At 24.6% G+C, this 22,748-nt stretch overlaps 8 protein-coding genes across 8 annotated transcripts; 4 read left to right on the top strand and 4 right to left on the bottom strand.

Moving 5' to 3' along the window:
* Window positions 1-1,531: 1,531 nt before the first annotated feature.
* PCHAS_1112900 (deoxyribodipyrimidine photo-lyase, putative) lies at window positions 1,532-4,263 on the top strand (the record flags this gene model as incomplete). Its single annotated transcript, XM_733520.2, has 2 exons — window positions 1,532-3,351; window positions 3,438-4,263. The coding sequence occupies 2 exons, from the start codon at window positions 1,532-1,534 to the stop codon at window positions 4,261-4,263; spliced, it is 2,646 nt and encodes an 881-aa protein (XP_738613.2).
* A 640-nt stretch (window positions 4,264-4,903) lies between these two features.
* PCHAS_1112800 (mitochondrial import inner membrane translocase subunit TIM16, putative) lies at window positions 4,904-5,608 on the bottom strand (the record flags this gene model as incomplete). Its single annotated transcript, XM_740013.1, has 2 exons — window positions 4,904-5,194; window positions 5,525-5,608. The coding sequence occupies 2 exons, from the start codon at window positions 5,606-5,608 to the stop codon at window positions 4,904-4,906; spliced, it is 375 nt and encodes a 124-aa protein (XP_745106.1).
* Window positions 5,609-6,247: 639 nt separating this feature from the next.
* Window positions 6,248-7,779, top strand: PCHAS_1112700 (GTP-binding protein, putative; the record flags this gene model as incomplete). The annotated part of the gene is made up of 6 exons (XM_016798562.1): window positions 6,248-6,299; window positions 6,412-6,497; window positions 6,649-6,747; window positions 6,859-6,951; window positions 7,074-7,349; window positions 7,537-7,779. 6 exons carry the CDS (start codon window positions 6,248-6,250, stop codon window positions 7,777-7,779), a joined length of 849 nt encoding a protein of 282 aa, XP_016653953.1.
* A 1,275-nt stretch (window positions 7,780-9,054) lies between these two features.
* PCHAS_1112600 (purine nucleoside phosphorylase, putative) lies at window positions 9,055-9,798 on the top strand (the record flags this gene model as incomplete). The annotated part of the gene is made up of 1 exon (XM_740011.1): window positions 9,055-9,798. The coding sequence occupies one exon, from the start codon at window positions 9,055-9,057 to the stop codon at window positions 9,796-9,798; it is 744 nt and encodes a 247-aa protein (XP_745104.1).
* Window positions 9,799-10,400: 602 nt separating this feature from the next.
* Window positions 10,401-17,249, bottom strand: PCHAS_1112500 (conserved Plasmodium protein, unknown function; the record flags this gene model as incomplete). Its single annotated transcript, XM_016798561.1, has 4 exons — window positions 10,401-10,442; window positions 10,585-10,663; window positions 10,806-16,084; window positions 16,182-17,249. The coding sequence occupies 4 exons, from the start codon at window positions 17,247-17,249 to the stop codon at window positions 10,401-10,403; spliced, it is 6,468 nt and encodes a 2,155-aa protein (XP_016653952.1).
* A 1,292-nt stretch (window positions 17,250-18,541) lies between these two features.
* On the top strand, window positions 18,542-19,473 carry PCHAS_1112400 (conserved protein, unknown function; the record flags this gene model as incomplete). Its single annotated transcript, XM_016798560.1, has 3 exons — window positions 18,542-18,665; window positions 18,752-19,318; window positions 19,409-19,473. The coding sequence occupies 3 exons, from the start codon at window positions 18,542-18,544 to the stop codon at window positions 19,471-19,473; spliced, it is 756 nt and encodes a 251-aa protein (XP_016653951.1).
* An 813-nt stretch (window positions 19,474-20,286) lies between these two features.
* Window positions 20,287-21,093, bottom strand: PCHAS_1112300 (conserved protein, unknown function; the record flags this gene model as incomplete). The annotated part of the gene is made up of 1 exon (XM_726575.2): window positions 20,287-21,093. The coding sequence occupies one exon, from the start codon at window positions 21,091-21,093 to the stop codon at window positions 20,287-20,289; it is 807 nt and encodes a 268-aa protein (XP_731668.2).
* Window positions 21,094-21,683: 590 nt separating this feature from the next.
* PCHAS_1112200 (AKAP-like protein, putative) lies at window positions 21,684-22,484 on the bottom strand (the record flags this gene model as incomplete). Its single annotated transcript, XM_016798559.1, has 1 exon — window positions 21,684-22,484. One exon carries the CDS (start codon window positions 22,482-22,484, stop codon window positions 21,684-21,686), a length of 801 nt encoding a protein of 266 aa, XP_016653950.1.
* Between the last annotated feature and the right edge of the window lie 264 nt (window positions 22,485-22,748).

Raw genomic sequence — 22,748 nt, 5'->3', positions numbered from 1 at the left:
TTGACTAACTATATTCCATAAAAAACTACGTTGGAATGCTTTTAAAAAAATAAACAATAATATTTTTTTCAGTTATTATCAATTTGGGAAATAGGACAATAAAAAAAAAACTCTATACATATATTCCCATGTATTTGTTCGTCAGATCATGTATATACATACACTTACAAAGACGGGGAAATGTACCTATTTTTTTTTTATTTTCCTATATGTAGGCTAATAATGACTGAAAAAAATATTATTATTTATATAAGCATGTATTTACATTGCACACATTTGGGCATTAATTTATTTACACTTTATTTTTTTTAAATTGAACGTTGCAATTTTAAAGAAGTTTTTTTATATATATTAAAGACCTAGACTTTGCAGTGTGCACATAGGTAATGCAGTCATTGCATAAAAACGAGTTTTTGTGGATGTATGTATTTTACCGATCAAAATAAATAATAAATAAAATGTCAATACATAAAACAGTAGTAGTAATAGTCGTAATGAAACAGCGTGATTTGTGATAACAATAATGAGTGAATAAAACAATGTTGCTAATAATAATGCAATAAAATAGGAATAGCTAGCTATTCCTGTAATTACTTATTTCCATTTGTTCATACATTTTCGCTAAACCTCCTTATCATAAATTATCCTTAAAATATCCATTCATGCCAAATGTCAAACCTTATGAATACTATTTGGGTTTTCTTTTTATTTTTTTTTTATTTTCGATAGTTCATAATTTATATGTATACAATAATGGGTATATTTAAAAAAAAAATTATATTAAGAATGAGGGGAAAATATAGTTGTTTATCCTTTTAACACTTAAATATGTCGAAACATTTTCCATATTACAAAACTTTCAATATTTCATAGATCTTAAATTTTATGGTGTCTAGGGTTTAAATAGTTTTATAAAGAATTACAAAAAAAATGTAAATATGTACTAACCTTGAAATGGAATAAAAATGTATGACTAACTAAAAAAAAAAATAAAAATTGTCTGAACAAGTCATAATATTTCTTCTTTTTTTTCTTTCAATATACACACTTTTTTTTTTTTAAGGACTATAAAATATTAAGGAATTTGTTTGTATTATGTGGTTAATTAATTTTTAATTTTATTTATTTTTTTCCTTTTTCTCTTTTTTTATTTTTTAACTATTTACATATATATTGGGTGTAAATAAAATGTCTTCATACGCCTTATTATAAAAGTATGCTAAAAAAAATAATAAATATATTTACAGTGCAAGTTGTATTATATGTGTGTTTTTGTTTATAAAAATTATTTTTGAATAATGGTTACATCGTTTTGCTTTTAAAAAAACGATTTTATTGTTAAACTCATTTTTTTAGTTATATAAAATTATGTATGTATATGTTTATGTTTATTTATGTAAAGCTGTATGAAAGATTACTTGAATAAATACACACCACTTGTATTAATTTGGTATTTCTTTAATTCGTTCGTTTGTATACATATATATATGTTTTTTTTTCACTCTCTATTTTTAAAAAATAAAGTATTAAAATGAACGAAACAAAACCAAGTGTTGGTAAACATGGTAACGAATTGTTTATGAAAGAAAATATGAATAAAATTACGGAGGAAGTTGGTTCCTTACTCAGGGAAAATTACATTCAAATGAATAAAGAAATAACAAATTATGACGCATTAAAAAATGAAAAATTTAACGAAGAAATGCAAAAAAAAATAAAACCAAATACCTTATTAAAAGAACAACCAAATAATCTAATGCCCAATATTAGCATAATATATGGTGATGTAAAAAACGATAATAATAATTATGCGAAATTTTCCAAACTAACAAATAAAGATATCAATATTAAAATGGATGCAATGCAAAATGAAAGGCGAGTAAATCGTATTCATACTAACAATAGTAGTGATGGGGTTAGTACCAAAATGCATCATCTTCCCCCCAAAGCAGATACATTAAATGACAAAAATGAATACCCAATTGATAAAAAAGAACACAAAATTGATTGTATAGATTCAAAAGGTACCCATATAAATAACAACCATGCCGATACAAATGTGAAAGATAACCACACAAATAGTAAGCAAGAGCATATCGGTAGCAAGCATGCCGACCCAAATAGTAAACAAGAACATATGAATAGCAAATCTGCACACATAAATGCAAAGGATAATCGTGCAAATAATAAGCACATTCCTATAAATAACAAGTTCAATCGTATAAATCCAAATATAAGAAACATAAACAAACAAGCAGACACGGAATGTAAAAAGGGATGTGATGATAAAATGAAAAATGCTCCAAAGCATGCTAAAATAGAAAAAAAAAATGGTGCAATATTACATAAAAATAATAAAATGAAACCTTCTGGTATATCAGGTTCTGACTTAATAAGCAAAGATAATAAAATAAATAATAATGAAATAAAAAATAAAAAGAATCCATATGATGTATCAACTGAAAAAAAACTAAAAATATTAGAAAAACGTGTTAGATGTTTAAATACATATTATAATAATAGAAAAGATATACCAAATTGTAGCTTGAATAGTTCAGTACAATATAATGATGGAAATGCAAATGCGAATGAAAGTAGTGTTAAAAAAAACGTACTATTATTATTAACTCGTGATTTTAGAATAGCTGATAATTGGTCTATTATATATGCACATGATTTGGCAAAAAAAAACAAATGCAACTTATTAGCATGTACATATATTAATAGAAAAGAACAATTTACTGAAAGACATATAAATATAAAATTAAAAGTTTTAAAAAATCTAGAAGAAGAATTTAAAAAATTAAACATCCCATTTTATGTTATTCCTATATTTATGATAGATGAATTTATGGAATTTTTAAGAATTCAAGAAATAAAGACAGTTGTCTGTGATTTCCATCCATTAGAATATCAAAAACAATTTGTAGAAAATCTTGTACATATGTCAAATAAAAAAAAAATAAAAGTTTTACAAGTAGATTCACATAATATTATACCATTATGGATGACATCAAAAATGGAAGAATCATCAACTCGAACTATAAAGCCAAAAATACAAGCCCACTTATCGTCATTTTTAATAGAATATATAAAATTAGAGCGTTTTGATCAAACTATAAAATATCCAGAACCATTTGATATTGAAAGTTTATATAAAAAATTAACAGTTAATAATTCTTGCTCAGTCATATCAGATTTTGTATGTACAGAAAAAAAAGCTAGAGATGTTTTGGAGGATTTCTGTAAAAATAAATTAGATAAATATGGTGTAAAAAGAAATGATCCAAATTATGACACAATTAATCTTCTTATGCCGTACATTAATTTGGGAATTATATCGTCACAAAGGTAGATTATTTATACATCATTTTGTATGATAATACTTTATATGTTATAATATATTAATATTATTTCTTCGATTTTTATTTCTTTAGGTGCATACTCGAAGTTAACAAATATGCTCTGCAATTTCCTTCTATTCATACATCAAGTGGAAAGGAATATTTCAATGATGACTTGTTAATAAAGAAAGAATTGGCAGACAATTTTTGTTACTATAATAAGAACTATGATAATTTTAATGGAGCTAAGGATTGGGCAAAAGAGAGTTTAAAAAAACATGAGTTAGACAAAAGGAGCCATTTATATGATTACGAAGATTTTCGAAATGCTAGGACACATAATGATATTTGGAATTGTTGCCAATTACAATTAGTAAATGAGGGTACAATTCACGAATTTTTAAGAATGTATTGGGCCAAAAAAATTCTGAACTGGTCAGAAAATTCTAAAGCGGCATTAAAATGTGCAATTAAATTAACTAATGAATTTGCTATTGATGGAAAAACAGCTAATGCATATGCATCCATCATGTCATCTATTATGGGTGTTCATGATCAAAGTTGGAATGAGAGAAGTGTTTTTGGAAAAATTCGGTATATGGATTATAATAGTTGCAAACGTAATTTTGACATAAATTTATATATGACAAAATACCCAAAAGGGAAAGAAAATGCCTTAATTGTTCAGAAAATTCCGACAATAACTTTTTCAAATTATATAAAAAAAAGAAAAAACAACGAATTGATACCTGCCCAGGAAAATAAAAATGAAAAGGTTCAGAAAAAAAATCCCATGGCAGGGGGAAACGACAAGGAAGTAAAAACTGTCATGAACCCAAATGAAACGAAGTTAAATGTCATGAAGCTAAGTGACGTGAAGCCAAATGAAACGAAGTTAAGTGGCATGAAGTTAAAATGAAAAAATAGTTGATAGTTTTAAATGTTACAATTTTCTCACAACATTTGAATTCAAAAAAAAAGAAAAAGTATAAATATGTCAAAAAAAATTTAACATAAACATAATGATTCGGTTAGAATCATGGGAGATATAGAATCACTCTATATATAAGCTGATGAATGGGTTGTCACAGAATACCAAAAAATATAATAAAATAAAGGTAGCAAAATAAGCAAAATAAACGAAATAAATAGAATGAGCAAAATAAACAGAATGTATAGCAGTTTATAATTTACAAATTTTACATATTTGGCTATCCATTCTATTATGCTTGTATTATTTCAGTGAAATAACATTTAACAAGCATGTGCATGTACACATGTGGCTTAGTGGTTATATACCAATAGAAAGGTATTCACTTTGCTAGTGTGTATTTGCGGGTTAACTGTTGATGGATAGTGTTAATACAATACAAATAATATAGTGGGGTTTGAAATAGATGAATGCAGATTGTGTGATAGCATACAGACTTCAGGTTGCTAATAAATTTTGAAAGTAACATGATATCTAGGAATAAATAATATGTGTGCAAATTGTTTGATGACAAAAAAAAAATGATAAGAATAATAAATTATGAACTATTATTATTATAGGATTTAATTTATTCTAATTTTAAATGTTGAAACAAAATATTTTTTGCTACTTCTGCTTTTTTTTGTATATAAACAGAGCCATTGTATGACCCAGATTTTGCATTGAGTTTATTTAAAACAATATGTCTATTATTTATTTCTTCTTTTAGTGACATTAATTCTTCTTTTGTTAATTTTTTATAAATTTTATTTCTGTCTAGATTTAAAATATTTAAAGCCTCTTCAACATTCATATATGAATTATATTTTTCTTTTATTAAATTTGTATTATTCTTGTTTTTTATAATTTCTTTATACGCCTGTATTGAATTGTGATGATTATGTAAAAGGGAAAAAATATGAATAGTCAAACTATAAACTATTATGCATGTTCATACATAAATGTATATATTTTTTTAAGTAATAAGTTAGTATGTATATACAATGATAATTGGATTGCTACTGGCATATGATTTAAATATTCATATGGTAAGCAAAGAAAACAAAATATGTAGCAAACTAAGTAATGGTTATTAAAAAGGTAAGAATATGGTTAACATTTTTTAACATAGAAAGGGTTTATATGTAGTAAGTATAGGTATACGACTGTTTATGATGTCAATATATATATGTATACTTGTATGCATTACCTGTATAAAGGCTTTCCCCAATGCAGTAGAAGTTATAAAAACAAATTGAAAGATAAACTGACTTAGCGGCTTAAATGGTAACATTTTTAATTTTCTTAATTATTAAAAAAAAAAAACTCTAAATAAAAAAAGAGGATTTTATTTTGGCCTTTAAAAAAAGTTAATATAAAAAATAATAATACCAAGTGACACATATAATTTACATGCTGCCATTATTTAAAACATTTTAATTATAAAAGGAGAAAATATGATAATAATATATTATAATAATTTTTATAAATTACATATATTATATAAATTTATTATTTGTTATGAATTACTAATTTTAAATCATCAAATTATGTTTTAAATTATTTCAGCAAAAAAATACAGCCGTTTATTTTTTTTTTTTTTGATGGCTATAATATTTTGAAATAAATTTGAAAAAATAACACCGAAATTTGTTAGTATGTAAAATATATTGTAATGTAGTTTCACGTCTTTATTAATTTTCAATAATAAGCGCAGGCCTACATATATATATGTTTGTTTGTTTGCTTGCTTGTTTTATAATTTTTTTTTATTTTACAAACAAGTATGAACAAAATTTAAAGTGATGTCGAATTGATATTTCGGGAATAGGTTTTGCCATCCAATTTTTTTACACAATTCGTTAGGGGAGACTTTGGGTATTTGTTTTACAATTTGTTTATTTAATTACCCCTAAAAATAGTATATTTGAAAATGATCAAAATATTTAAATTGTTACTATTCAAGAATGAGTCGTCTACAAAATGTAAAATTTTTTAAAAATCCAAAAATAAAAACTAAGAACTTTTCTTAACTCAACATATGAATAATAAATATATATACATGTTGTATTCCTTTTTTTTTATGAACAATTACAGCAATAACACCATATTTAGCCAAACCATTTCTCAACATAAATTTTTTAAATAATGACGATATTCCCTTTTGGCTTAACTCGGAATATGTAATTTTTTATACAAAAAAAAAATTTTTTACAATCATATGAAATATAATGCATATTCCTTTGTACTGAAATTTTTTCATCATTTTTTTCCACCTCTTTATTTATAACAAAGTTGATAAAATAAAAAAACCTTCTTTAAAACTGTCTTTAGATCAAAAAGGGGAATACAATTTTCAGTTCCAAAATTATTGCATACCCCGTTTATGTAGCTCAAACAATTCATAAGTACAAACCATTGGACATTCCGCAGGTGCATTAAAAATGCATGAAGCGTGTATCCATATGTATGTGTAGTAAGTAGTCCCATTTTTTTACAACATGGGGAATGAAATGATGTTGCACTTTCTGCTTTCATTTATAGATTGCAATTTTTGGACGGTCAAATGTGGGAAAATCGAGTTTAATAAATGCCCTGATGAACTATAGGGAAGTTGCTCAAGCATCGAAAACGCCAGTAATAATTTAAGACGAAATAAAAAAAATATTTTTTATAACAATTTTTTTTTTATTTTAAAAAAAATGTAACGTGATAATAATAGTAATATTATGTCTCCATTTGTTCATATTATTTATCAGGGTCGAACAAGACATTTATTTATTTACAATTTGCTAAATCATATATCCGTTGTAGATCTACCAGGATATGGTTTTGCAAAAGTTTCAAAAGAACTTCGAGATAATTGGTCGATACTTATAGAAGAATATTTAAATAAAGCAAAAAATTTAAAGAGAGCTTTATGCTTAATTGAGTGTACAGAATTATTTACACCTTATGATTATGTTTTATTGGACATGTTCATAATGAAAAATATTCCTTTTCAAATTATAGTTACAAAAATAGATAAGCTAAAGGTATGAACTTATTTAGCTATTCCTCCAATTGTGCTGTTTTTTCAAAAATGTGTAATCTACATTATTTTTTATACTCCCACTTGTCCGCATACTATTTTATTATGCGTGTGTAGTGTAAAGACTGTATATGCATGAGGCAGGGATACACAAAACTGCATATGCTTTATTTACTTTTTGTTCGATTTAGGCTGAAGAATTACACCATGCAATGATAAAAATCATTTCAACGATCGAAAATTATAAGAAAAAAGTAAAAGTGTTTAACGAGACTAAACATAAAAAAGGTAACACTTTTAAGAAGGAAAATTGTGAGTTCAATATAAATGAATATTTATTCAATGTTTCAAGTTTAAAACGTTTTGGAATTCAAGAGCTAAGAGCAAATTTAAGTTTAATAGCTTTAGATAATGCAAAAGGAAAACACAAATAAAATAGTGCACACCCTTTTATATATGGAATATTATCTGTTTAAGTAAAACGTATTCATCCATATGTTATTTCCATATAAAATTGGAAAATATTTGCATACACTTTTTTTTGGAGGGTCCTATTATTATTTTTTTTTTTTATGTCGAGCTAGCTAAAAATCTAGCTTTTTTTTGTTTTAAAAAAAAAAAAAAAATTATGGCTAGTAAATATGTTCATAATTTTTTTCTCATCTAGTATTATCAGATGAGCTTGTGTAATAAGGAAAGCAGAAAAGTAAAATAGGAACTTTGTTACCGACCCCTTTTGTCGCGTTTTGTTTTTGTAGATCCTAAAAGTACACCTTTTTTATATTATTTTTTTTACTATTTTTGCGTTTTTTTCCAACATATATGAATTGTAAATAATACTTGTATTAATAAACCATGATTTTGTTGAGACTTTTATAAAAATATTTTGATAATTTAAAAAATTACGATAAAAATAAAACAAAACAAATGTTGGAGTATTATATAATATATTTTTAATATTGCTAATGCCCCCAAATAATTTTACAAATATAAGAATATTTAGCTAGTAATATTTATATAGATCCTAGTATACACTATCTATATGCAATAAAAATATAAAATAACATGTAACCAAAAACTAGATCGATATTATTATGTAGAATCCGGATAATGCACACTTACTTATCCAATTTTATGAATTTCCTATGTAAATAATACGATTACATGCATTTTTTCATTTTTTATCGATCTCAAAATATAAAATTACATGGATAATTTATCGAAAAATAGGAGAAATAAATTTCAAAAATATTATTTTTTTTTAATTTAAAATATATAAATTTATTAACAAATATATTTTTTAATAATTAATTTTATTAATTTAATTTAAATTATTTTCAAATTTTAACTCTTTAAAAAAAATATCATTATTTTATAATTTAAATAATTATAAATAAAATTTTCCTTAACATTATTTTTCACAATTTTCCAAATCTACAAAGTAATAAACCATTTTAATATAATTTTATAAATGCATTTTTTCAATAACATATGAATGTGTCATACTTTTTTTATTTTGTTGGCAGCTAGCCATATTTCTTAGCATTATTTGTTTGTATGCATTTCCACGTTTGTATGCATTTCCATGTTGTGTGTTTTTCCAATGATATACCAACAATTTGAGCATATGCTTGCTAAGAGTGGGTATATTGGCCATACATTTATTTGTAGCATATATACATACGGTATACTTTTTTTTGTTATGCAGAATGTCAGGCACACAAAGGCATATCAAGCTTTCCTCGAAAAATGCAACTCCTGTTGCATTAGTTGTTGGTGACCCAGGACGAGTTGACAAAATAAAATTAATGTGTGACTCATATATCGAGTTAGCACACAATAGGGAATACAAAAGTATTGAATGTACCTATAAAGGAGCGAAATTTTTATGTGTAAGTCATGGTGTTGGATCAGCTGGTGCTGCTATATGTTTTGAAGAATTGATGAATATAGGAGTAAAAGCTATTATCCGTGCAGGATCTTGTGGATCTTTACAACCCGGTTATATAAAAAGAGGTGACTTATGCATATGTAATGCTGCTGTTAGGGAAGATAGAGTTACACATTTGATGATTTATCCAGATTACCCAGCTGTTGGAGATTTCGAAGTTTATGATGTATTATTAAAATGTGCTGAGGAATTAGAAGTTAAAGCACATACTGGTATTAGTTTATCCTCTGATTTATATTACCCCAAAGATATATTGCCATCCAGATTGGAAGATTATTCAAAAGCTAATGTAGCAGTTGTAGAAATGGAATTAGCAACCTTAATGGTCATGGGTGGTTTATCAGGTGTAAAGACTGGTGGTATTTTCATTGTTGATGGATGCCCATTAAAATGGAAAGAAGGTGACTTTGATGAGGTCTTGGATCCTAAAAAATTAGAGGAGATGATAAGAGTCAGTATGTTAGCATGTGTAACATTAACCAATAGATATACTCCTAATTAAAAACTTACACATAAAGCGAAAGATACATTTTCATCTGAGATGTATAAAGCTAAAGGAGTATGTGGCATGTGTGTATTATTTATATATACATAATTGGTTTGTGCATTTCCAACACTCATAACCGATTTATGAATATTTATAAGTTTGAAAAATATGTGCAATAAGAACGTCGTAAAACGTGCGCATATCAATTTGAGAATACCATCGATATATTTTTTATTCATGCTCATATGTATATATAAATATACTGGGAATATTTGCATGGTTTAAAAAAAAAACGATGAAAAGTGAAATGTATATATCTATATATTTTATCCGTATTAATTAATATTTATGTTGTGAAAACGTGTTTTTTCATAATTTTTTTTTATTCATGCATAAAAAGTACGAAGTCGTTAAATTTTTATAAAATTTAAACGAGTTTCTGAAAAATGCCCATACTAATTAAACAACTTAATTAAAAACCTCGATAAAAAAAAACACTTTTACTATCGAAAAAGTAGAAATTATGCAAATGCATAAGTAGAGAATTGCTATTTAAAAAAAAAAATATTTTGTATGTATGCTCGAAAAGGCCGGCATTCAAACGAAAACAAAGGATGTCAATTTTTGTTTAATGAGTGTAGCTCATTTATGAGGTCCCCCTAAAAAGTGAAAAGTAAAACGGTGGGAATTGTGGGAAATTGCAAAGTAAGGAAATGCAAGACAATATGCAGAGAATGGATAGAGATGCATAGAGAGTGCATGAGAATGCGTGGGGAGGCGGACTCTCTCAGATTTACTTACGATGGTGATGTGATTAAGAAGGTTTGCCCTTTGGCAAAACAGTTCGTACAAAACTTCGGAGGAGTAAAAGGGTATTTGCCTGTAAAAAAAGCAAAGTTGTATGAGCATATGCATGTGGACAATTGTGGGACGTGTGCATGTGGGCAATTGTTGGACGTGTGCATGTGGACAATTGTTGGACGTGTGCATGTGGGCAATTGTGTGACGTGGGCAATGCGCACCTGAGGAGGTCGTGGAAAATGACGTTGCCCACCAGGAGGGCGTTTGTCTTTTTGTGAAGATTTAGGATGATTGATTGGACGAAAATATCTGGTTTTAAATCCGAGTTAACATTTAAAGCGAGATTTGGGAAGATGTATTTTTTTACAATTTTAAAAATGTGTTTGAAAAAAATAAAAGCTTTATTATTTAATGGATGATATATATGGACAGATCCATCATTTGAAATTGACAAGGCTGAATTAGAATGTTTATTTTCATGTAATTCATTTGTAAATTTAAGAATTCTTCGATTAAAATTGAAGTAATTATATATGTATAGGTTATCTATATCTTGTTTATTTTTATGACCGAATACGAAGAAATTATTATATACATCCATAGCAATTATGCATATATTTGAATTATAAATAATGTAATGACAACATAAAATATTTAAATTATTATTATAAAAATTTTTGGATATAGATATTATACTTCTACTGTCATATTGTTCTTCATAATTATACATATTTATAAATATTCCTTTATATAAATCTGAAATTATAATAAAGTTTCGAACGATTTTAATATCACTAACATAAAAATTATTATCTATAAAAGCACCTTTTGTAAAATCTTTATTTTTTATTTCATGGATATACATTTTTGAATTAATGCAATGAAGTACACTCGAATATAAATTGGTATCATCATTCCATTTATTTTCATTTTTATCACAACTCCAATTTATTTCAAATTTATTTATTAGTTCATCATTTAAAATGTTTCTATATTTTTTTGGACTTGTTTCCGAGTAAAAGTAAAATGGCAAAATATGTGTAACCGAACTGTTATATGTTTTTTTCATATATACTGTTAGCTTAGCATTCTTTGCATTATCATTTTTGTTTTGACCTTCTGTGTCCTCTTTATTGTTTCTATCCGGATTTGGGTTCTCTTTATTATTTACAAACAAATTGTCAATAGAAACATTTTCATCGTATAGTGTAAATATGTTACTAAAATCGAGGATGTAAATATTTCCTTGCGTTTCAATTCTTTCGTTAATATTTAAACTAGTACTTACATATATATATTCAATACCATTTAATTGTCCGAATGATATAGATTGTATTTGTTCACTATGTTCAAAAATGAAGTAGCCATAAATATGTTTACTATTTTCATGAAGTAATAATAATTTATAATATTTTGATTTTGTTTTTATGGATTGAATTAGTTTGTTATTATTTCTTTTTATCTTTTCATCATTCAAATTGGTAGCTGTTTCTATATCTTCCTCTACAAAACTTTTAATTGTATGTGTATACTGATTATTGATGCAATCATCTAGAAGTGGGTTTGATATACATTGTGCATCTTCGTTTTCGTATAGATTATTATTTTTTAATTCCTCTTTTTGAAGGTTTAATCGTTTTTTTAAAATTTTTTTTAAACTATAATATTCATCATATTTTATTCGAACTGCTAGACATAAAACTTTCCCAAATGTGACAGTATGCTCATCTTCGTTTTGCTTACTAACTGTTTGGTCGTTATTTTTTTTTTTTTTTTTTTTTAAAATATAATAATTTTGAGAAACAGAAAATTTGCATATATATGGATATGAAATAAACAGTTTTGAAATGAAGTTATCATTAAATTTGAAATTAATTAAGTTTGGTGATTTGAAAAGAAGTACACAATTTTTATTATCATTATAAGTATTTTTCTTGTTTAAATATAAATTATTTGAAAAGGAGGAAAATAAATTTATATTTTTTATTTCATTTTTATTTGGATCTACTTTTTCAATGGAATTATATTCCTCTGTTCCGATACTGAATATGTTAAAATTGCTATTAGTAAAAGATAAAAATAAATTTTTTCCAATTCTTTTCACACCCTTAATATTGCTTAGTGTGTTACTTTTGTCATAAGGCTCATGTTTTTCTACAGATGTGTTATAGGCAATGTTGGTGATTGACGAGGGTTTCATTTTGGACGTATCTAAATTGTGGATAAATAACTTTCCTTTATAACTTGAAAAAAATAAGACTGGTAGATCGGTATCATAATTTTTCAACACACTTTGATAAAAATGTTTTTTCTGTTCTTCATCTAGTTCGTTAATTTGTAGTTTTTTAAGATCGACATATGGATAAACAATGATGCATTTGTTGTAACTTGAATTTTTTTTTTTTTTTTTTTTATTTAAATTGGTATTATCATTTTTGCAAACATACATATAATAGCCATCATTATTGTATTCATCTTGTCTTGATGTTGTAACAATTTTATTTATATGTAAATTATTTGGATCATTAAAAAAATGAATATTACTAGGTATTGGTTTTATATGTTTATGAATATATATTTTTAATTTTAAGTTTTTAAAAAATTTGGAACATGAAAAAGATTTATATATTAAAATAGGTCTACCTGTTAAAAATATAATTAATAAATAAGATTTGTCCAATTTAAAAAATAAAATATTTATAATTTCTTCCTTTTTATAAAGATTTAAAAAGTTTGTTCTATCCTCTACATCTACTTCTTCGTGTTTTACTTTGGTTTTTTTTGCATCTATTTTATAAACATACTTAGGAACATTTAATAAGTAATTACTTTCAAATATTATTTTTTTATTTGCAATATTATAAATAGTAAAGGTATTACTAATACTATTCAGATAGCATAAAAACTGTTTTTTATTTTTTTCAATTGTAGATATGCATTTGACATTATTTATTTGGTTGTCCAAGTTGATAATATTATCTATAGTAGTTATTTTTTTTTTTATAAATTTTAAAAAAGCAGAAGACGATTGCATATTTAAGAGATGTGATATTTCAAAGGAAGATTTATTAAACGTGTTTTCTATATCTACGAACTTAATCAGATTTACAAGGTTAACTGATTCTTCTCTATTATCATGTAATAAACAATGTAAGACACATAAATTAAATATGGAAACAACTCGTTCAATAGTTTGTATTGCCAAATTAATTACAGCATCATCAATGTTATATATTATGCATTCATGACAACTGTTTAAAATGGTTAGATAGTTTTTTATCAATTTACATGATATAACTTTCTTTTCGGTTTCTATTGAAATTTTGTTTAATAAAATATAAGTATTATTATTATAAAATATATTTATTTCATTTTGACAAACCTGTATTAATACTTTATCATACTTCAATAATGATATACAGTTTCCATTTAAATTTAAGGATGTCTTGTTTTTATTTCCTTTGTTACTATTTATTGAAAAGAATTCCCAAAACCTTTTTGTCAAAATATATTTTATACTATCCATTTCATGTACTATAGAATTGGAACTACAATCATCTTCCTCTTCCTTTTCTCTCAGTATGTGAATAAGATATATTTTTTTTACATAGATATCTACATCTTTAATATTAAAATATATTAAAGGAAAGTTTTTAAAAAAGTTCAAGCACCCCTGTATTGTTTCAATACTGCTAACAGAAATTGGGTGTCTGTTCTCTCCCGTTTTTAAGACACAAATCATATGTTCATAATTATCATTAACCAGGTCGCAAAAGTGATCTTCATCATTTTTATCACTGCATTTGTCATCTTCGTTTTTGTCACTGCATTTGTCTGTTTCATTATTTTCACTATGCTCGTCGTCCGAGTAGTTGATATTTTCATTTTCGTTTTCGCTTATTTGTGATATTTTTTCTGAACATTCACAAAGTAGTAGATTTCTTTTGAATTTATTTTCTTCATAATGATCATAATATTTACTTGAATTTTTATTTTTTAGAATTGACAAACTTGTTAAGCAAAGTAATATTCCTTTTTTGTCATTAGGCAATGGATTTGCACTTTTCTCGAGATTTATCAGAACGTATTTAAAGTTATAGTCGCGTTTCTCATCGGATTTGTTTGATTCATTTTCAATTGAGCATACACTATTTATATTAAAAGATTTACAAAATACAATAAGTTTGATTATAGATGGAATTTGAAAATATATTTTTTCTAATGAACTATTGTGTTTACATCCAAAGAGACCCATATAGGTACTTTGATATATAGGACAAGATTCATAACTTAATTTTGAAATATCTACTAGCATTCCTTTACATTGTATATTATCAATTATGTGTATATCTTTTGTTTTTTTTAAATTTATTTGTTTTGTATTATCAGTCTGGTTTATATTTTTTTTTTTTTTTTTTTTTTTCAAAATAAATAAAGGGGATGAATATTCGATTAAGCCTTTGGTATTTATTCGAGAATATTTATTTTCCAAAATTTTTATTTTCTTTTTATACTTTTTAAATAGAAAATCGTATTTTCTATTATTAAGTTCTTTTGTATATTCATTTATGTTTGTATTTTTATTTAAATAGTTAAGTAAATGGAATAGAAATATATTATTTTGTTTATGTGTATGCGATTTTTTTACTCTGTTACTTTTTTCACATATTTGATTATTCAAATTGTTTTCAATCAAGCTTTTAGAATTTTCTTTGTCTTCTTCACTAGTCCCATCATTAACATTTTCATTTGTATTTTTTTTTTTCTTTTCTACAAAATCGTCTGTTTCCATTCGTTTCCTTTTCCTGACGTTTTGGCTCTTCCCATTCTCTGCCTCTTTAGCCATTTCCTCATTACTCAGCTTGTTTGCAATTTTCACCTTTTTCAGCTTTTTCAGCGTTTTCATCTTTTTCATCTTGTCTAACCTTGTGTGAATGCTTGAAACTTCGGGATGTTCGGATTTTCTTATTAGCTGAATGTTGGCTAATCCAGACAATCCATTATAGCAACATAAAAAATAAAAATTTGAATTGATAGAGAAGAAGGAAGTAAAACTTATATATGATTTAAAATTAAATATCTTATTCCATGTAATTAGATTTATTAAATTATTTATATCTTTTGATATTGTTCCTTCAATTATCGACTTTTTATTTAAAATGAAAATTTTATTTTTCTTTATATACATACTTGATATTTTAAAACTTATATTAAAATATGTATGATCATAGAATAAGCAATTGTTTTTTATTAATTGAAAAGTATTATTCATATAGCATGACTTATTAAAAAAGTAAATAATTTTTTTATAACTTTCTAAATTTAAAATATATATATAATCATGACATAAACAAATAACTAGTTTTCCAATCCTTTGAATGTCAATCATATCATTTGGAAAGTCTTTTATCACATGAATTATGTCAAATTTGTTTTTTTCAATTTTTATTAGCAGCAGCTTGAGGCTCAGTTCTTCCAATTTGGTGTACCCAATGTTTATCTGCGAAGGGGGAAAAGGAAATGATAAATGAAGAAAGTGAAAAAATAAAGTGGCGATGAAGAAATGGCATGATGAACGAACGTTGGGATGGACTTACCGGGTCGGTTTGAATGAGCACATTGGCATGATCGGTGTAATAAAATATTTTTTTTATAAAAATAAAGTGTTTATATATTTCTCCTAAATCAACAAGAGTAACATTTTCTGTTTGTAAATCATTTGAAAAGTATGTTGTGTCAATGTTTAAACCATTTGGATCTTGAAATGTTTTATTATTTTTTATTTTATTATTTCTATTTTTTGTTGTGTAGAAAATGGTGTAAATAACTTTAAAGTCGTAGGAAAAAGAAATATGAAATTCACAAAAATTATTATTTTTTTTTTTGGATTTTATTTTTTTTTTAAAGTTTAAATAATAGGAGTTTAAAATGTTCTGTACATTGGCAAATTCGGTATCTAATAAGTTATTGTCTACATTATTATTGTCGTTAAAAATTATTGAATCGTGATTATTTTCACTATTTTTAGATGGTAAGTTTGCATTTTGAAGCAAGCTTTTAATTGTTTTTGTTTCATTATCATTATTGCTTATAGTGTTTGTAGCAATATTTATTTTATTATTATTTTTTTTTTTTTTAATATAAAATTGGTTGTCTGCACTGAGAGATATTAGTTTTGTTCGGGACCCACGTTTATATTTTGCATGTTTATGTTTATTATTTTTTTTTTTTATTTTTTTGTTGTGGTTTTCTTCATTCTTTGTTTCATAAATGTGTGTGTAATGTACTGAAAGTGGGAGGGAATAAAAAAGGGATTGAAATTTAGCGTCTTTGACAAAATGATGTTTTAAAACAGCAACAAGAGTATTTAAACTTTTTTCATATTTATAAATAATAAAATGTAAATTTTTATAAATTAATAAAATTCCACTATAATATTTATTTTTATTTTTAAAAACATTTTTTAAAACAACAAGTTTAATAACAGGCCCATTTAATTTCGTATCATAAATTAAGTAACATTTTTTATTTCGATATTTATAAATATATAAATCTTTATTTTTTATAACAACAAACTCGACACTCTTTTCGTTTAACAAATTACAACATTCGCAATGGTCTACTTCACTTGAATTACGCACCTCTTCAATCTTTATATCAATCATGTTTACTTTCCATTCTTATCATGTAAATGTGTGGATGTACATAGGTAGATATATATATATGACTGCTGTATGTTTAAGTAATTTGCTTTAGCTAATTTGGGGTAACACTGCCCGACCCATACTTACGTATGTTTGATATACTTATAAGTATGTACGATCGAGCAAAATAAAGTAATTGAAATAGTTTTCCTCTTAATTATATTAATAATTTATTATTGAATTTTTTTAAAAAGCCATTGAATTCTTATTATTTAATAAAAAAATTATAATTTTTTGTATATATCAATAGGTTTTATGTTCTTTATGAGACATGCTTATGGAATATATAGCTTAGCTATTATAAAAAAAATAATAATAATAACATTATATATAGATAAATAGCTATTTTTTATATTTTTAATTTAAAAGGTTACAAAATTTTTTATATCTTTAGTTAATTATTTATATGTTAAAAAAAAGATGAAACCTAAAAATGATATGAAAATAAAAAATAAATAATTTTTTTAATAGGTGGTATATATTGTGGATTATGCGAATTGATTGAAAAGTTTAAATGAATTTTTTTAAGTATACATATAGTATAATAAATAAATAAATAAATAGGGATACGCACATTGTGGAAGTTATAGATTATATGCATATCTTAAAATATATATGTTTATTTCTTTTAATTATATGGATATATTTGTTTAGCCAAATTTTTTTTTCATCACATTTTGTTGTTTCGCTGTTATTTTTATTTTACTAAAATTATTATACATACACAACTACCATCAATTCAAAATGTGCTGGAAATTTTTTATTCCTCGATTCGTTTCCTCTTTTGTTCTTTTAAAGTATGACAAATAAAGTGTGTTTAAAATAGTTTTTTCCAGTATTAATTAATTCCTATTTGAATTATAAAAAAAATATAATTGACAAATATTCCGCACATTTATATCCCACTCTTTTTAGCTGTATCGAAAAGAATGTAAAAATTTTTTTATAATTTTAAAAAAATATTATATTCATTTTTTATATATACAACGAACCGTCTGCAAACAGTCTGACTCCAACTGCACAAATGGAAAAGTTTTATTTGCACTAAATTGGATATATATATATTTGCAATATTATTATATATAATAATATTATAATTATATGTGTATGTTTGTATATGTAAAATATAAAATCGTTTTCATTCGTGTGTATGCAGTATTTTTTTTGTATTTTTTTTCGAAAATACTTTTAAAAAAATTTGAATTTTTTTGTGTGTATTTTATTTTTTTATTTTATTTTTATTTTTTTTAAAAATGGCTACTAACCAAAATACAGCGATGTTTAGCAGCGATCTGCAGACATTCATCGTCACAAAATATGACCCCTTACTAACAATTGTGAAAGAATTAAATGATAAATTACAAAATTCAGAAAAAGGTAACTAAAAAAATATTTTAAAAAGGAACATATATATCTTATGCACACATATACATCCATTCCTTTGTTCTATTTTATATGTTTAGACAAATACAGACTAGAGAAAAGGATAATAAAATTAGAAAAGCAAATAGTAATTTTATTAGACAAATTAGAAGTAACAGATATAACATTTGATAATAATGATATACCAGAAAAAAAAACAAAAAAAATAAACTATCAAATTGAAAATGAAGAAAATTTATTAGCTCCATGGCTTTTTTCATGTCAATTAGGAACTCCATTATCTTCTCTACAAGTACTTCTTGAATTTTCGGTACAAACTACAATAGAATTAAATGTAAAACTATGGAAAAGGGAAGAAGATATGTGGATTAACTTTTTAGAAGCTATATCAACAAAATCTAAAAATTATTTACCTGAAACATTAGATTTGTTAGATTTAAGAAAATCAACAAGAAAATGTTTATTAAATTTATGTACAAATGAAAATCTAATTGTATTACGAAATGTTCCAGGGAAGGCACAAGCAGTATATAATGCAACCACCATGACACTAGTAGCAATTCTAGCGTCAGCTATATATGAAGCATGGAAAAGAATTGAATTGACAGATCCTGTCTCATTAGGAAGGATAGTACTTGTATTAGACGGTATGCAAATATATATTTATTGCGTTTTTTTTTTTTTATATTTCTATAATTCTATAAAATAGTTCACACCTTTTTTTGCACCATTTTTAGGGGAAGACGTTGGGTCTCGATTAAGAGCAGGAAACAAAAAATTAAAAATCGAACCCTTAAATTAATTATATTCGTTTCAATAAAAATTCATATAAAAAATAAAATATCACTCTATATTATACGAGTTTAAAATTGGTTAAATGAGAAATGAAATAAAATAAAGCGTTGTAAATATAACAAAAAAGGAAATCATTTATTTTTATGAAGTTATAATAATTCCTGTACAGGCAATGTGAAATAGTGTGTATATACACGCCTATTCATATATATTTATTAACATGTACATGTTGTTTTGAGCTCTATCTATTATATACAATAAGGTTGTTTCAACACTCCTAGATATATGAATCTTATACTTGTTTAAAGGAGAAACAACGAAGAAATAAAACAATTATTATGTGTGCATTTGCACATGAGAAATTTGTTTAGCATTTTTTTCCGTATTTGATTTATTTGTTTTTTCCGTCTATATGCATATGTGTGTGCATCGATTTGTTTTACCAAAATAATTTGTAGTTATTTTTCTCTTCTATATCGCATAATTGATTTATATTATAGCGTTTTAAATAATGTATTATATGCATTTATTTTTTGGGAATTTATTTTTATAAAAATATGCACACAAAAAATGTTTACATTATATGCATGCACCGTTCATAATTTTTAGGCTTTTCTAGCTTTTTTTAGATTTTTTTAGCTTTTTTTAGCTTTATTTTAGCTTTATTTTTTTTTGTAATTCCGTGTTTTTGTCTAACATTTTCCAACACCTGTTTTATATTATGTCATTTAGTTGTATCCCTTTGAAACGGTATAATACATAAATTTTATTTGTTTTTTTTTCTGATCACTGTTTAAATGGAAAATAAAAAATATGACTATCAAATAATAAATAATTGAAAATTCGATATTCCCCATGATATATCATTTGGGTCATCCGTATTAATATTCGTACCAAATTCAACAAAAAGTGTGCTTGAATTATGAGGTACAATTACATCGATTGTAGAAAAATATTTAGACTCAGGAGTTGGATTTCCACATATATTTATAGAATTATTTTTATTAAGATTTGAATGTGTATCGGTCCAGATATAGAACAGTTCATTTGGTTGTGTTCCAATTTTTAAGTAAGCTGTTTGATTATCCCAATTATCAATAAAATGAAAATTTGACTTAATACGTATTTGTATATGACTAGGAATATCTTCAAATGTTTTTGAAATTTTTCCTTTGGATAATTTACCATATCCTCCTAATAAATTAATTCCACCACATTTGGATGTAAAATTATCAAAATTTTCTCCTACCCATCCTTTAGTATTTGAATTATTTGAAAAACTTTCATGAATGATCATATTAAATTGAGGTACATTTTTTATTTTTAATGCACCATCTATATTTAAAACCTTAACAGACAAATCTGGATTTAAAAAATTTAAATTATCATGTTCATCAATACTTATCATAGGTTTATTTTTCTTACTTATAATAAATTCATTTTGTGTTGTTAATCCTAATTTATATTCAGTGTCTTGGTTTTGGAAAATTATTCCATTATCCTGATTATCCTTAGACGATATTTTTAAATTTGAAACAGTTAATTTTCCGTTAGCTGATATATCATGTTTACATCGTATATAGCTATTGAAAACTGTTAAAAAAAAAATAATAAATTTTAACAACATTATTACTTAAGTGATAAAAAGAGTTATATAAAAAAAAAAGGACAAGGGGAAAATTATACAAAATTACAGTTGAAAAAAAGAAAGAAAAATTATAATATTTAAAATGATAGTAAATATTCCTACATTTTAATAAGACCAAATTAATAATTACAAATGTAGACAAATTGTCTTGAAATGAAAAACAACTTTTTTCAAGTGTACCTACACTAAAGCCCTTAAAAAATTATTTTATATTTTTCATATATTTATAAATGCATAAATTTTGTGTGTGTATTTCATCCAAAATAAAAAATTATTATTCTACATATCGCTCTAAACGAGCAGTTGCAATTTTATTCACTTGTTAGTTTTATTTTTTAATTAATGAAATGTAATATATAATGGTTATAAAAAAGGTGGCCATTTTTTATTTGGCATATTGAACAAAAAAAATATATATAATGTGTACATAATAAAATAAAGGAATAGGGTTACATATTTGGGCACATAAATATGGATATATGAATGTGCATAAATTACTTTTGTTTTAAAAAAAAATTAAAATTTGGAATTATTTTTCCCTTTGAAAATGTGATTAAAAATATATGGAATTAAGAAAATGTAAATTCAGATATTATTTTATAATAAGATGTTACTGGATCAATGTCCATTTCGAGAAGTTGTATTTTATTTGGGGTTATATGCTCATTCAATAATTTTGTTAAGTTGAAATCTGAATAATAATCTGGAAATATTTTTGGCTTTCTGTTCATGTAAATTCTAGCCAAATGTGAATTTTTCATTAAAGTTAAATGAGGTGTTATTTTATTTTTGCAATCATCTGTTTCATCATTTTTGTTTTTATTATTATTCTGTTCCCTTTTCTGATTATTTACATGCTTTCTACTATTGTAGATTATTTTTATGTTTCTTTTTTCAAAGCATTTTTTAAAAATATTTGCTAACGATATGATATAATCATTACTTTCTTCCTTTAAGCTTAAATATAAAACATCATTGTGAAATGTATCCAAATTTTTGAAATATAAATTTTGTTTATTAATCTTTTTAATTTCAGTTACAGCTTCGTTAAAAGCTTCTTTTGATAAATCGATTTGTGTCTTATTTTTAATATATAAAATTAGTAAAGAAATATGGAATTTTTCTTTTTCAATTGCACATTCATTTAATAAATCACATTTTGAGATAACAAATTTTTGTATGTTCAATAATTCATTCAATATTATTTTGTTATCATTTAGAGGGATACAAATAAAATAGTTGGGTTTGATATGACTCATTATATTCTTACCTCTTGATAAATTATTTAATTTGATATTACTATAATTATTTTTATTAATTAAAAAACTGTGAAAACTAAGATATTTGTAAAACAGTTTTTTTACATTCATTTATTTTTTCATTTTATATATACATAGGAAAAGGGAAAATATACCAAGCTATTTTGTTATCATTTATTCTAGGTAATATTGGCTCTACAATTAATTTGTATTTCCGTTTTCAATTTTAATTTCATCAAATTTTACCTTAATTTTCTAGCTATAATTACACTTTTTTTTTCGACATAACCTGGCAAGTGTGATTTACAAATGTTTCCAATCTAAACACAGCATATCATGACTAACTGTTTTATAGTAAATAGAAAGAAAAAGAAT

Source organism: Plasmodium chabaudi, assembly GCF_900002335.3.
Source record: "Plasmodium chabaudi chabaudi strain AS genome assembly, chromosome: 11".
NCBI classification, from domain to species: domain Eukaryota; phylum Apicomplexa; class Aconoidasida; order Haemosporida; family Plasmodiidae; genus Plasmodium; species Plasmodium chabaudi.
This window is presented reverse-complemented; position numbering and strand designations above follow the sequence as displayed.